Here is a 15,493-nt window from a genome sequence, read left to right on the forward strand (position 1 = left end):
ACAACAAATAACGACCTAAAAAATGAAGAAGCAAAAGAAATTATTTTTTAAATTTGATGCAATTTCTTAAAAATATTAATAAAAAAGATTCAAGAAAATAAACATTGGAGTAAGGCAAAGAAGATTCAACATACAGATAGGTAAGAAGAGTCATTGAAGAAGAAATATTAAAAATAGAAAACTAAAAAGTGTAATTTAAAAAATCATGAATTCATTGAAACTGGGGTCAGTGGCACATGCTACAATCCCAATTACTCTGGAAGGCTGAGGCAGAACTGAAAGGTTCAGGCTATACTTAGCAACATGGACAACTCCATCTCAGACATATAAATTAATTAAATCTACAAAAAGCAAACTCAAAAAAAACTTCATTGGGAAAAAAATTAGAAAATTCATATTGAAGGAGGATATCACATATTAGCATTTCTTATCTAAAGAAATCTATTTAAAAGATTTAAATCTATTTAAAATTTTAAGTAGGTTAAAATTAAAAGCACAGAAGATATACCACTCAAACATTAAGCAAAAGAAAGCTTAATGCTTGTATGGCTCCAAAATGTAACAACTGTGAGACATCTGTACCACTGCTAATGCAAATTTTACATTTTCTAGAGCCTCATTAAAAAAATAAAAAGTAGGTAAAAATAATTTTAATAATATATTTTATTTAATAAAAGTCCTCCTTTGGGGAACTCACATTAAAAACATCATAACTTAGTTGACCTCCATCTAGAGACTTAAAAATTAGTATCATGAAAATTACTTTTATTATAAAATGATTATCTAATTATTCATTAATAGCTAAGACCCAAGAGAAAAGAATAAGCAAAGCATTCTTGGACCCTGTTTCAAGCAAAACAAACATGCATGACTTACATAAAATTTAAGTTTTAACTGCCTATCAACAATCTAGGTTCTTTCCAGTTCTGAATTTTTATTTTTAAAGATGGCAGAAGAACCAAACAGGAATGCTATACTTCAGTCAACTATGTGTCATTTTATTTGACAAAATATGCTTTTAAATAATAAAATTTACAACTTTGCCTGAAATATTCTATGTCAGAAAGTCAAGGAGAAAACTTTCCAAAAGTATTTTGCCACTTTCATTGCCTACCTCTTTTAATTATTTATATCCCAATTTTACCATAGAAGATAGGTATAACATGACCACTAAAATAAGAAGTGTTCGCAATTCTAGTTGCTTTTTTAGCTACAGTGAAGTATTTCAGATATCTATAAATATTCCTTTACCTATTCTCCCTATATGCAATCTAAATGATTAAGAATTTTAGTTGAGGCCACAGAACATAGCAAAGCTAATTAATGAAGACTGGTGAAAACCAATGATTTTGGCTGACAAAGGAAAAGAATTTGTTCTAAGAACCAAGGATTAAATTAATGTGAGCAAGTCAATACTATGAAATAGCTAGTGCTAAATTAAGCTAAAGAATACCAAAATACTTCATTTGTAGGTTTTCCTAGGAAACTAGATTATAACAGAAATCCACATCTAGGGCTGGAGTTGTGGCTCAATGGTAGAGCACTCGCCTAGCATGTATGAGGAACTGGGTTCGATCCTCAGCATCAAATAAAAAAATAAGTAAATAAAATAAAGGTATTGTATCCATCTACAATTAAAAACATTTTTTAATAAAAAAAAAACACATCTCTTTACCTAGTGATCTTTCTTTTCTCATAAACAGAACATATAACCAGCAAAAGCATGTGGTCAAAAGTTTTTCTTTCAGATTCAGAAAGAACATGTGTCTTTCACTTTTAACCTGGGAATACTATCACATTATTTTGAATTCTCTAAGAGTACAGAAAAAAAATTATCCTTTGAGATTGAATTAGACTTTTGGGAAAAGTTGAATCACATCACTAACTGTGACACACAATTTTTATTCAAAGACAAATAATAAAAATATTTTTTAACTGCTGTGGTAACTGAGGACTGAGTATTCAATCAAAGAATCTCAGGAATGGGACTTTCAGAGTCATCTAAACTATACTTCATCTGCCTGTTCAGAGCTTAAATCCCAGCTACGCATTTCCAAATTGTTGTCTAACTGCTCTACAAACCATCCTGGTAATGGTAAACTCACTACTTTCTAAGGCAATTAATTTCATTTTTAAATGGCTTGATATATCGAAAAATACTGCCTTTGTAGTATTTTCATATATTATTTGGAACTTCACATGCTAGTTTAAGTCATACTCCATACGACTGTGATACTTCTAGAATTTAAAAGTATACAGGAACATGGGGAGAAAAGGACACAGATTAAGAAATGAAAAATGACTCTAGAAAAAATAGAAACTAATTTTTAGGAAAATGCTTGTTTTCTTTTTCTGTGGAGACAATGAATGGAGACATTCATTGCTAACAATATTTCCACAGAATTTTATCAAACCAAAGATTAATCTTATCCAGGCAGAGTGGTGCATGCATGTAATCTCAGTGGCTCCAGAATCTGAGACAGGAGGATCGAGAGTTCAAAGCCAGCCTCAGCAAAAGTGAGGCGCTAATTAAGCAACTCAGTGAGACCCTATCTCTAAATAAAATTTTAAAAGGGCTGGGGATGTGGCTCAGTGTTTGAGTGCCCCTGAGTTCAAGTCCCAGTACCCCCAAAAAGAAAAGAAGACTAATCTCATCATGCCATTAAAAAATTTAAGTACATGTTATGTTTCTAACACAGAGGCAGCCATTACCAGAACTACAGAGATACATATGATAACTGCTGGTAGTTTATAATTCAGTTAACAGACAGGCACAAAGGTAAACAACAATACTTGGTGATAGGAAATTAATCACAAGCTACATATAGAAAAAGGTTTTATTAAAGTTAGGCATTAAGCTGGACCTAAAGAATGGGAAGCATTTAGTTTGCCAGAAAGATTTGCAAATTTTCAACAAGGAAAACAACTAAACCAAAAAGGAAAAACAAACAATAAAAACAAGAACACAACACAAGCCTTTAAATAGAGAGAGATGCCTCAAAGCCATCTGAGTAGAATCAGATGAGATGAAGGCAAAAAATAATGACCATTACCATAGCTACAATTCCTCACATTGAAGCACTGAAACAATTTCATAAATACTTTTTTCCTGTTTCCATATGGAACACAGTCTAGTTGATATTGCTATAAGACAACAATTAATTCTGATTTTCCATTCTATATTCTACTTTAAAAAATCATATCTAGAAAAAGAATTCATGCCTAGACAATAGCTATTCCTTTCTCTTAACTTCTGTTATCCAATTAACAGTTTTCTTCATGAAGTCTTTTTCACAAAGAAACAAAAATTTTAATTACCAGAGTTACTGAATATACAAGGATAAGTAGAAAATACAAAACCACAAATTCCAGTATCATGAGCTGGCTAACTATACGCCAAAGAACATAAAATTACAATGGAAAAAAATACCAATTACTTTATACTAGGGATGTCCAATATTTTTTTAAGAATGACAGATGTGGGAGATCAAAGATGGAAGATTAGAAGAATGTACTTTCCAGCTGCTCTGTGCCTTAGGATTCAAGTACAAGGAGTACTGCTTCTTAGTGAGGTGGGTGACAGAGGGAATCCACAGAAATTCAATACTGGACAGTCAGAAACTCATAGAGACCAGAAATCTGGGTCCTCTAAACAGAGAACAAGAAAGACTATATTGGAGCCAAGCTGGTGGCACTGGCTGGCACCAGTACTCTCCAGAACAGAGGGCTATCAGAAAGAGAAAAAAAACCAAAATGGACAGATTTGTCACAGGAAAACTTGTAGAACAGAAAAGCAGACTGAACTTAGTTGAGTAAGAGCTGTACAGTGAGCTGGTATTTGAAAAGTGCTCAGTGTTTCTCAACTGGCAAGGGAGAGCTAAGGCAGGAGCCAGCCTGAGAAGGCCACACTGCAGCTTCCTGGTGTGAGAACCATGCTGACCCAGCAAGCATCTAACATGTGGTCTAGGTGTACTTGGCAGAATGAAATCTGAACAGGCACAAAGAAGACTGTATTTTGAAGGTTCAGGTCAGAGATATGGAAGGGAGTGCAACTTGTTTTCCCTTTGAATCTGGTGGTGCATGTGACTAGGTGAAGAGGGTCAAGAAACTGAACCTGGAAAAGCCATATTTGTGAGCTGGAGTGGGAGAGACCTATGGAAGGAAGGTCACTCTGCTCTTCAAGTAGAATTCTTGGGACGCCCCTGAGATCCAGATACCAAGCACAGATAGGCATCCTAGGGACCCCTGATTTCCCCATTCAAAACTATGCATCAGCCCTTCTTTGGGAATGCATCCACCTAATCTGTCCAAAACTCCAACTGACAATGCTCCCCATTCTACCCTATACGGTGAAAAAGAAAGCTGAGAGCTATTTTAACTAGCTCCAGTACCAGGCCACTCCAGCCGTTAGCTCAGTGTGCAACACAAAGAGGAAGGATTTAACAACCCCCAAAGAGGGAGCACATAGCCCAGGGAAAAAAAACAGAAGAAAAGGGGTTGGCACATAGCAGTGACTATGCATCCTTGGTTCAAGGTTTTGATCACCTCAGCAGAGATAAGTCTTTCAGGTTTCATTAAGGTTTTTTGGGTTTTGTTTTGTTTTCTTTTCTTTTGCATTCTTGTTGCGTTTGTTAAGTGCTTCATGGATATATACACTTATACATGTATGCTTTTGTTTCCTTTAATTATCTATTTATTATTTTTGCTTTGTCTTTCAAGGGTGTTTTTGTTTCTTTAGGCTTTATTTTCTTTCTTTTGTTACTCTTTCTTTTCTCTCAAGTATCCAAATCCTCCTGTTTTCTCTCCGATTTTACATCTATTATCTATGGTTTTCTCCTTTATTATAACCTTCACTTGCTATCTTTCTTCTGCTGTATCTCTTTGCACATATTATTTATTCTAAGCTTTCTTTTGCCTTCCTATCCTGTTTTTTCCCCTTAATGAGCTATATTTTTTATCACCTTTCAAACTAGTTTATATGATTTCTGCCCCTACCATTCATAGTTTGGCAGTTATTAGTTCTACGGATGGCATAGAACTAGGCATTAATTTAGGCAGACAAGCCTAAATTAATCAGAAAAGACATATAAGGTCACTTCATGATGTTAGATGGAACAATCCAACAATACGATATAATGACAGTAAGTATTCATGCTTCAAATGTTGGTGCACTTAACTACATAAAACAGTCACTACTAGACTTCAAGATTCAAACAGGCCACAATACAGTAATTTTGGATGACTTCAACAAACTTCTCTTGCCAATAAAAAAGGTCACCTAAACATAACCTCAGTAAAGACCCTTCAGACCTAAAAAATATTACTCATCAATAGACCTAACAAACAACTATAGAATATTCATCCAACCTTAGCCAAATTAGCTTTCTTCTCAGTTGTTCATGGTATCTGCTCCAAAACAGACCATATTTTAGTTCACAAAGCAACTCACAGTAAATACAAAAAAAGAATTGATATAATTCCTTGTATATCATTAGATCATAATGGAAAAAAATTAGAAATCAACACCTAGAAAAACTACAGAAACTATATAAACACATGGATATTAAACAATGTACCTTTGAATGATAAATGGGTGATAGAAGAAACCAGGGGAGAAGTGTAAAACTTATTAAAATTAAATGTGAATACAGATTTAGCATATCAGAATCTCAGGGAGACTATGAAGATGGTTTTAGGATAAACAACTAATTATACATCTAAAAGACCTAGACATGGAGTTGGGGCTCTGGTTCAGTGGCAGAGAGCTTGCTTAGCACATGTGAGGCACTGAGTTCGATCCTCAGCACTACATAAAAGTAAACAAATAAGGGCTGTGGCTGTGGCTGTGGCTCTGCAGTGGAGCACTCGTCTCGTATGTGTGAGACCCTGGGTTCGATCCTCAAAATCACATAAATAAAAAAATAAAGGTACTGTGTCCAACTACAACTAAAAAAAAAAATTTTTAAATAAAAATAAAACATAAATAAAATGAAGGTATGCTATGCATCTACAACCACTAAATAAATAAATAAATAAGACCTAGACAAAACCAGGAAAAAAAAATTTTAAATCCCAAAATGAGTACAAGGAAGGAAATAATTAAGATGAGAAATGAAATCAATGAAAGAGGGAATTAAAAAAAATACAAATAATCATTGAAACAAAGAGCTGAATTCTTTGCAAAGACAAACAATGGTGCATACCTATAATCCCAGCAACTTAGGAGACTGAGACAGTAGGATTCCAAGTTCAGGGCCAGCCTCATCAACTTAGAGAGACCCTAAGCAACTTCAGGAGACCCTGTCTCAAAATAAAAAATAAAAAGGCCTGGGGGAGGTAGCTCAGTGTTAAAATCAGGGTTTGATTCCAATTCTCAGTTTAAAAAAAAAAGAAAGTATAAACAAAATTGATAATCCCTTAGTTAAACTAACCAAAAGAAAAAGGAAAACCAAAATTTTAAAATCATAAAAAAGGAGGCATCACCATAGAAAACACAGAAATCTAGAGAATCGTGAGGGATTGTTTTGAAAACTTATACTCCAATAAACTAGAAAACCTAGAAGAAATGGATAAACTTCTAGACACATAAGACCTGCCAAAATTGAACCAAAAGAATACAGACACATAAACAGACCAATAACAAGCAATGAACTTGAGGCTATAATTGAAAGCTTTCCAACAAAGCCCAGGACCAGATGGATTCTCAGATGAGTTCTACCAGATCTTTAAAGAAGAACTAACGCCAATGTTCCTCAAATTATTTCATGAAATGAAAAGTACAGAACATTTCCAAAGTCACTATCACCTTCATATCAAAGCCAAGTAAGGACACATAAAGAAAATTACAGGCCAATAGCCCTGATGAACACAGATGCAAAAATCTCAATAGATCATTAGCAAATTCTATTTAACAACACATTGTGAAGACTGTACAGCATGACCAAACTGGATTCATTCCAGGAATTCAAGGATAGTCCAACAAACACAAATCAATTAATGTAATCCACCACATAAATAAAATTAAGGACAGTCATCTCAATAGATGTAGATAAAACCCCTGACAAAATTTAGCACTAATTCATGATAAAAACAATAAAGGGATAGAAAGAACTTACTTCAACATCATAAAGGCAATATACAACAAACCCAAAGCCAGCTACATAGTGAATGGGTAAAAACAAAGGATTGCCTCTAAAATCAGGAACAAGACAAGGATGTTCACTTCATGACTCCTATTTAACACAGTACTTGAAATTTTACCAGAGCAGTTAGAAAAAGAAGAAAATAAAAGGGATAGAAACAGAAAAGGAAGAAATCAAATTATCACTGCAGATGACATGATTCTGTATTTAGAAGATCCAAAAAGCTCCACCAAAAGACTGACTTCTAGAAAAAGAAATCAATTTCCATGTATGCATGAGTTTGTTGGGATGAACCCAACCAACTACTATGTATAACCATCAAGCTCTAAAATAAAAACAAAGAAACAAATAAGTAAATAAAAAGAAACATATGTTCTAGAGGAGAGAAGCCCAGTACCCAAGTACCCACAATGTAAAAAGCAAAAATGGTTTACAAATCTAAAACATGAAGCTGGTGAGGGAGGAATTATCTCCAGGGGGCTCCCAATAGGATCACTGCTCTCTAAAAGGATCATGGCCCCAGGACTATAGTTGGAGCTTGATGGACATTCACTGTGCCCTTCATATGCTCACACTGTTCAGTCTCGGACATTAATACTGAAGATCCCATCGTAAAAGTTATTTTATTTATTTATTTATTTATTTATTTGCAACTTGGATCATATTAATGCTTTTTACGAGATAATAAATAGCTCTCTTAATGGCTGCACATACATGCACATATATATACACACACACACATCCTCACACACAAAGATTCTAAAGCTCATAAACAAATCCATCTAAGTTGCAGGACACAAAATTCACATACAAAAATCAATACCTTTCCTATATGCTAGTAATGAATTTGTTGAAAAGAAATCAGAAAAACAAATACATTCACGTAGGTTAAAAACAAAACCCTAGGAATAAATCTAACCAAAAGGTGAAAGACCTCTAAAATGGAAATTATAAAACACTGAAAAGAGAAACTAAAAATTGAGGAAGATACTTAAAAATGAAAAGGCCTCCCATGTTCCCAGATAGGCAAAATTAACATTGTTAAAATGGCTATATTTCTAAAAGCAATCTACAGATTCAATGCAATCCCCATCAAAATATTAATGATATTCTTCACAGAACTAGGAAAAAACAGTCCTAATTCATTTAGAAGAATAAGACACCTAGAATAGCTAAAGTAATTTTACGCTGAAAAAGTGTAAAATTACTTTAGCTATTAGTAGTATATCACAACACCTGGACTTCAAATATACTAGAGCTATAGTAACAAAAATTACATGGTACTGGCATGATCCTGGGGGAGGGGGAGGAGGGAGAGAGGGGAAGAGGGGGGATGAGGGGGAGGAGGAGGAAAAATAATCAACTGTTAAAGAAAAATAAGAGCTTGTTCTTAGAAGGTAGTGGCAGACACATCACAAGTACTACAATAAATCCATGAGTAGTATATCATCATCATGAGCTGTATGCCAGGGGAAAAGACAGTATATGAGGAAGATTTTGTTTAAAGAAAAATGTGGAAGTATATTTCAAAGAAGAAAAAATTTTAATATGCCTCACAGTGAAGAAACATACATAAACAAACATACATAAACATACATAAACACACACACACACACACACACACACACACACACACATATACACACACAGACATTAAAAACAGGTAAAAAGAAAGAAGGAAACCTAAGAATGCACATAATGGCAAAGAAAATGGTAACCACTATGCCTCCTCAACTCCTGCCCCTAAATAAAGAAAACAAAAAGCTGGAAATTAAAACAGAAATATTTAGAGGTTGAGTAAACAGAAAATGAGAGAGAAGAAAGCTTCTCTTCTCTTAGTATAATGATGAACAGGGTGGTTTTAAAAAAAAAAAAAAAAAAGCTGGGTTTAAATATGCTTTTCTTCCAGCCAAAATTTTTTGACTTTAAAGTTATTATGGTTTGGGGTTTTGTTCCCCAAAAGCTCAGGTGAGACAATGTAAGAATATTCAGAGGTGAAATGATTAGATTATGAGAGCTGTAACCTGATTAGTGGATTAATCCACTTGAAAAGGATTAACTGAGTGGTAACTATAGGTAGAGAGAAGCTAGAGAAAGTAGGTCACCAGGATTGTATCTTTAGGGTTCATATTTTGTCCCTGGACAGTGGGAACTATCTTTGCTTCTTGGCTGTCATGTCCTGAGCTACCTTCCTCTGCCATGCCCTTCCACCATGATGTTCTATCTCGTCTTGAGCCCAGAGCAAAGAAGTCAGCCGACCATGGACTGAACTTCTGAACTGTGAAGCAAAATAATCTTTTCCTCCTCTAAGTTGTTTTTGTCAAGTCTTTTTGGTCACAGCAAAAGGCAACTCTAATAAAAGCTAAAGTAAAAATGGTAAAAATATGAATAGAGGGAGTAAGCAAGTCTACAAAACAATAAAACCAAGTTCTATAAGGATAAGTCATAGTGTGGAAACTATAATCTCAAATGTAAAGTTCAAATGTAAAGTTCCCCAAGATATAATTTTATAACTAAAGAAATGTTAAGGGGCTGGGGTTGTGGCTCAGGGGTAGAGTGTTGCCTAGCATGTATGAGGCACTGGGTTCAATTCTCAGCACCACATATATACATAAATAAAATAAAGACCCATTGACAACTAAAAAATATTAAAAGAAAGAAAGAAATGTTAATTGTGAAGGCCTGATGCTTCCTGGAAATTCCTAAGTGCCACATCATAAATTATATTAATGAATAGTAACCAAAGAGGCTACAAAAGTTTACTAAAACATTTATAGACATATGAAATATTAAGAGTCCAGAGGTTACCGAGATAAATGCTAAATATATAGACTATATTTTCCAATATGGATAAGATTTCAGTATACTGTTTATTCAGCAGCATAAATTTCAAGTAAGCTAAAAAAACTTGAAAAGTAACATTCTTCTATAATAAGGATAAGACATTCTTTGGTTTTAACCGCTTCAGTACAGGTAATTAAAAGATTAAAATGATAAATTAAGAATTCTTAAATTATACTCAAGATTAACAGTTAATATGTTATTATAAAAGATAAAAAATATAATGTTTAGAACAATATAAAAAATTTGGCCCTTTCTAAAAATTTAAGGAGTACTTGACAATAAACCCAATAACTGATAAACACATGACATATAATGCCTCATTTAAAATTTGAGCTAAACATTTAACTGTGTTCTAAGTTATTTTCCCTCAATGCTTTGAAAATGGTCCTCCATGGTTTAAGAAATTATTGTTGCTGCTGAATATGGAACACTAAATCATATTTTAATTATCACTTCCCCAAATCTGAACGATCAGTTTGAATAAACAGGAATAGTCTCCAAAAGAGACATTTCAATATACAGCAAAACTAACCCAAAGGGACAGAAATTAGAAATATTTCTTTTAAACATGAACCTCATTAAAAGAAAGAATTTTCGATTGTTAAAGGTGAATAATACTAAAAGAAAGATTTTCACAATTTCATAAAGTGAATAACTTTATTTCTATGTTAATATAAATAAGTTTTGGTAAACAAATTATTTTCTTTTTAAAAAAGCATATCATTAATTCTAAAACAGCCAATAGATATGGTAGATGTCCAAAAACTGAAAATGACACACAACATCTATAAGTAACTGATAAATACATTACATATAATGCCAGTTGATAAATAAAAACAAGGCAAAATTTTATAAGTAGCTAAGCAGTTAACAAAAATCACACAAACTTGCCCCCTCAAAAAAGAACATCTTTATTTCGCTTGACAGAACTCAAAAAGATTAAATCATGTTTTCACATTTAGCTAAGAAAAGATTTTTTTTTAAAATAGAATTATCCCAACCTAAGTATCATCTTTTAAAATTATAAACATGATCATAATGAAATGCTGAGGAAGACAGAGTAGAACTAAATTCAATAAACTAAATTTATACCTACTGAATAGGTATAAATAAATTACCACCCAAACATTTTTTATATCAAAGACTTTTTAAAACATACATGGGAATAACTAAATCATATTTAAATTATCACTTCCCCAAATCTGAATGATAAGTCTGAATAAACAGGAATAGTCTCCAAAAGAGACATTTCAATATAAGCAAAACTAACCCAAAGGGACATAAATTAGTATAATATTTGTCACTGGGGGAGTTGACTAGAATTTGGCACAGGGCAACTTTCTAGGGTGATGGTGATGATGGTGACAGAGTATAGACATAAACTCATAAACTCACTGAGAACCATGAATTTTCTCTGTAACAATACTAAGATTATTTTATTCTTTTTTTATTGATTTTTTAAAAAAATAAATGACAGCGGAAAGCATTATAATTCTGATTACACATATACAGCACAATTTTTCATATCTCTGGTTGTATATAAAGTATGTTGACACCAATTCATGTCCTCATACATGTACTTTGGATAATGATAGAAAACAATAACAGGTACAAACAGTACTGGATTATATGGAACAAACCTACTACCACAAGAAATGAGATATGCTTAGGTCTCATTAAAAAACAACTTCAATAAACAGCAGATGCAATGATCTAATTATTCATCTCATAATGCCTTACCATCTATCAGTATTAAAAAGTAAAATAATTATTTTTGGCAAATAGTCTCAAAAAGAAATTCACTTATACGCAAATAATCTGTTTAATTGCTCAATAGTACATTTAGCAATTACAGATTAATAGGAAGCTAAACTGTTTTAAGTCAGAAAGATATTTAATTGAAATGTGTCAGGTAAAACAGGCTTGGTGGTACATAGCTCTAATCCCTGTCACTCAGGAGGCTGAGACAGGAGGATATCAAGTTTGAGGTCAGCCTGGGCAACTTTAGCAAGACCTTCAAAACTAAAAACAAAAAGGCCTATGGACATAGCTCAGTGGTACAGCACCACTGGGTTCATTCTCTAGTACAAAAAAAGAAGTCTGTCAAATACTATCCTAAAATGTTTCACCCGCATTAACTTATTAGATTCTTCCAAAAATTTATAAGATAGGTACTATTTTCATTCATATTTTAACAAATGAAGAAACTAAAGTACCCTAAGGTCAGGAATTCTGTGGAGATAACAGGTCTAACTGATAGTTTGACATTAGACATAATCTTCTTAATTACTCTGCTCGACTACCTCCCAAGAATTAATTGTCTTGAAATACACTGGTCTGAAATAAAGATTGTGCCTTACAGTTTTGAAACTTGGGATCTTCAACTATTACTTCCTTATTTATATTTTGTAGTTTCAGAATAATTTTTAAATTACAACTCTGGCTTTGCTTGCAAAAACTCACAAGGCCCACCACAAAAATACAGGCTGGTCCATCTGTCTATATTATTTTTTTAATATAAAACTCTATTGTTTATTGATTTCTAAGTATATCCTGTCAGATGTGGTTGCACACACCTGTAATCTCAGTGACTCAGAAGGCTGAATGACAGGAGAATCAGAATTTCAAGGTCAGCCTCGCCAACTTAGTGAGGTACTAAGCAACTTGGTGAGACCCTGTCTCAAAAAATTAAAAGGGCTGGGGATATAGATCAGTGGCAAAGCAACTGTGACTTCAGTCCTCAGTACCAAAATAGTAATAATATTAATAATAATAGATTTCTAAGTACATCCCAACCTTAGCATTCTCATCATGGCACACCTGGAAGACGAGTTCCATGAAAAGTGGGGCCAGGCAAAACATCCTCTGGTGACAATCACTAATCATAAAGTCTAGCATTTCAAAATGTTCAAATATAATTTCAAGTGTTACATGTTAACAAATAATTCTTTTTAAGATCCTTATCTTTTTTGCAGGGGATGGAGGGGTTAAACCCTTACACATGTTAGGCAAGTGCTCTATCACTCTAGAACCACAGCCCCAAATCCTTACTTACATTTCTAATAATTCAGTATCTTATCATGCACCTCTTCTATTTCACAGTCAATGAACTGCAGCCCTCTGATAGGAAATTTCTGTTCTAAGCTACAAAGCTGCCCACCTCAAATAATCTGTTATTTAACTCCTCCCAACAGTCTAATTGAGAAAAACAGTATTTTCAGAGAACTGAATGGTCCAGGGATTCCATGTCTTGTCCTTGATTTAAAATGAACTATTAAATAGACTATACACTTTTTTGTCTTCAATGTTTTCTATCTCTATAACCCATTACAAACACGAAGTGACATTTTCAAACTATACCTCAAATTTTCTTTAAGAAAACTAGAAACAATATTGTAACATCTGTTACCACATTTGCTACAGAGGTATTAAGAACACTGTTTTATATGAAGTGTTCAAAAAACTCTAACTTCTTTGATGTAACTATATGTTTTCTCCTCAAGGATCTTGAAAATACATAAAGGATCATATTTCCTTTTATGCCCTCACCAGCAAAAAGCTCAAAAACTAATTTAAGATAGAACTAAATAAATTATGCTTGACTTTATAGCTGGAAGTCTCTATTCTACTCTTTCTACCCTTACCTTATTCCATCTATGCAAATTTTTGCTTTTGTTGATTCTGAAGTACATATGCATATCACTGAGGTTGAACCACATACAGTTAGCATTTCATATCTTTAGTTTCTGCATTTGTGGATTCAATCAACCACAGATCAAATATATTAGGGGAAAAAACTTCATCTGTACTGAACATGCACAGACTTTATTTTTGGACATTATTCCCTAAACAGTATAACAACCATTTGCATAGCATTTACATTGTATTTGCTATTATAGGTAATCTAGGAATGATTTAAAGTATATGAAAGAAAGAATATGCATAGGTTACATGCAAATACTACATACACCATTTTCTAAAAGGCACTTAAGCATCCATGGATCCAACAATCTGGAACTAATTTGCGGACATCAAGGGATGATTGCCTATTTATGCATTTAGCACTTTACACTGACTAAAAGTAATTTCAAAAGGGAATAAGAAGTAGTGTAATTTCACAGAAAATTAAAAAGTACAACCAGTAAAAATGACCATTTTTACATTTGTAGCCAACCATAGGATTAGAAAGTAAGAATTTGAGGGTGTAAGAGTTACACTGGAAAAATGGTAAACTCTTAAAATCACATACAAATTTATCTCTAACAAAGCTAAAACACTCTAAACAAGCCTAAACTGGTCATAAGAACATTCTCTCACTGAACTAGCTTCCAAGTATCAGACCTGATTGAATGAATATCAAGATTACCACTCTAGGCCAGGCGCATTCCACACACCTTTAATCTCAGCAGCTCAGGAGAATCACAAGTTCAAAGCCAGCCTCAGCAAAAGTGAGGTATTAAGCAACTCAGTGAGACTCTGTCTCTAAATAAAATACAAAACAGGGCTGGGGATGTGGCTCAGTGGCTGAGTGTCCCCGAGTTCAATCCCGGTACATCCCCCTCCCCGCAAAAAAAAGAATACCTCTCTGTATAGAAGGGAAATCCTTCAAGTGAATTTTCAGGTTAGAAATCATTTTTTTTTCTTTACCTTTACCCAGGCTCCCTCTACTGATAGGAAAATAAACTATGGAATTATAACGGCAAATTTCATTAACACAAAAAATATTGTTAAAATATCTTAAAATCAGCATTTTAGATAAAAATTCAAAACTGACTTTATTGTAGATCCAAGAATAAAATAAGTATCTGTGAATTAACAAGTCAAATAGCATTCACATTTTATATGAAGTATACTTCTTTTCAATGTTAATCCTTAGATGTAAGAAGAGTTAAGATATTTTTAAATCATTTTAAATATTTTTAATAATTTCTTGTAAATGTAATGTTTACCTGTATCTGTTCTGGTGTCCATTGGTCTAGGTTGACTGATTTGACCCTGGATATATGAACCCCAAGATTTCTATGTATTCCAGCACATCTTATGCAAATAAACACACCAATATTCCAGGAAGCCCATCGGGGACCTAATTAAGGAAAAGAAACAAAGAAAAGCAAGTATTAAAAACTAAAAAACAAAACAAAACAAAAACCCACAAAAGCATATTAGAAGCATTCTGATATTTATACCATTATAACAGAAATTTAAAGAATCATATGCTCAAATTTTCAAATCATACTGACAGCAGCTTGCTATGATGACCTATGACCTAGTTGCACTGAAGGTTATAAATAAATCTTCCAGAACCTTAACCATATTACTAAGTTTGTTTTCTAGAAACTTCTCCTGAATCTAAGATTTTTAAATTAATCTATATAAAGTTATTTCACTGACCATAGTTGAATCAGTAGTACTGTTGCCCAGTAAAAAAGTGAGTTCTTCTTTAAATACATAAGATACTAATTAAAATACTAACAAATAAAAATTTTTAATACTTTTTTTTTTTTTTT

General features: G+C 33.2%; 1 protein-coding gene across 5 annotated transcripts in view; it reads right to left on the reverse strand.

The window, feature by feature from the left end:
• Nucleotides 1–15,493, reverse strand: part of Smap1 (small ArfGAP 1) — a 181,800-nt gene that overhangs the window by 115,119 nt on the left and 51,188 nt on the right. For 4 of the 5 annotated variants that reach the window (XM_076858510.2, XM_076858509.2, XM_076858508.2 and 1 more), the window contains exon 2: nt 14,936–15,069. The exons of the other annotated variant lie outside the window; for it this stretch is intronic. In XM_076858510.2, the coding sequence (XP_076714625.2) occupies nt 14,936–15,069 (134 nt within the window). The remainder of the gene's footprint in view (nt 1–14,935; nt 15,070–15,493) is intronic. 5 annotated transcript variants of the gene reach the window in all.

Source organism: Callospermophilus lateralis, chromosome 6 (genome assembly GCF_048772815.1).
Source record: "Callospermophilus lateralis isolate mCalLat2 chromosome 6, mCalLat2.hap1, whole genome shotgun sequence".
In the NCBI taxonomy this organism is placed as follows: Eukaryota; Metazoa; Chordata; class Mammalia; order Rodentia; family Sciuridae; genus Callospermophilus; species Callospermophilus lateralis.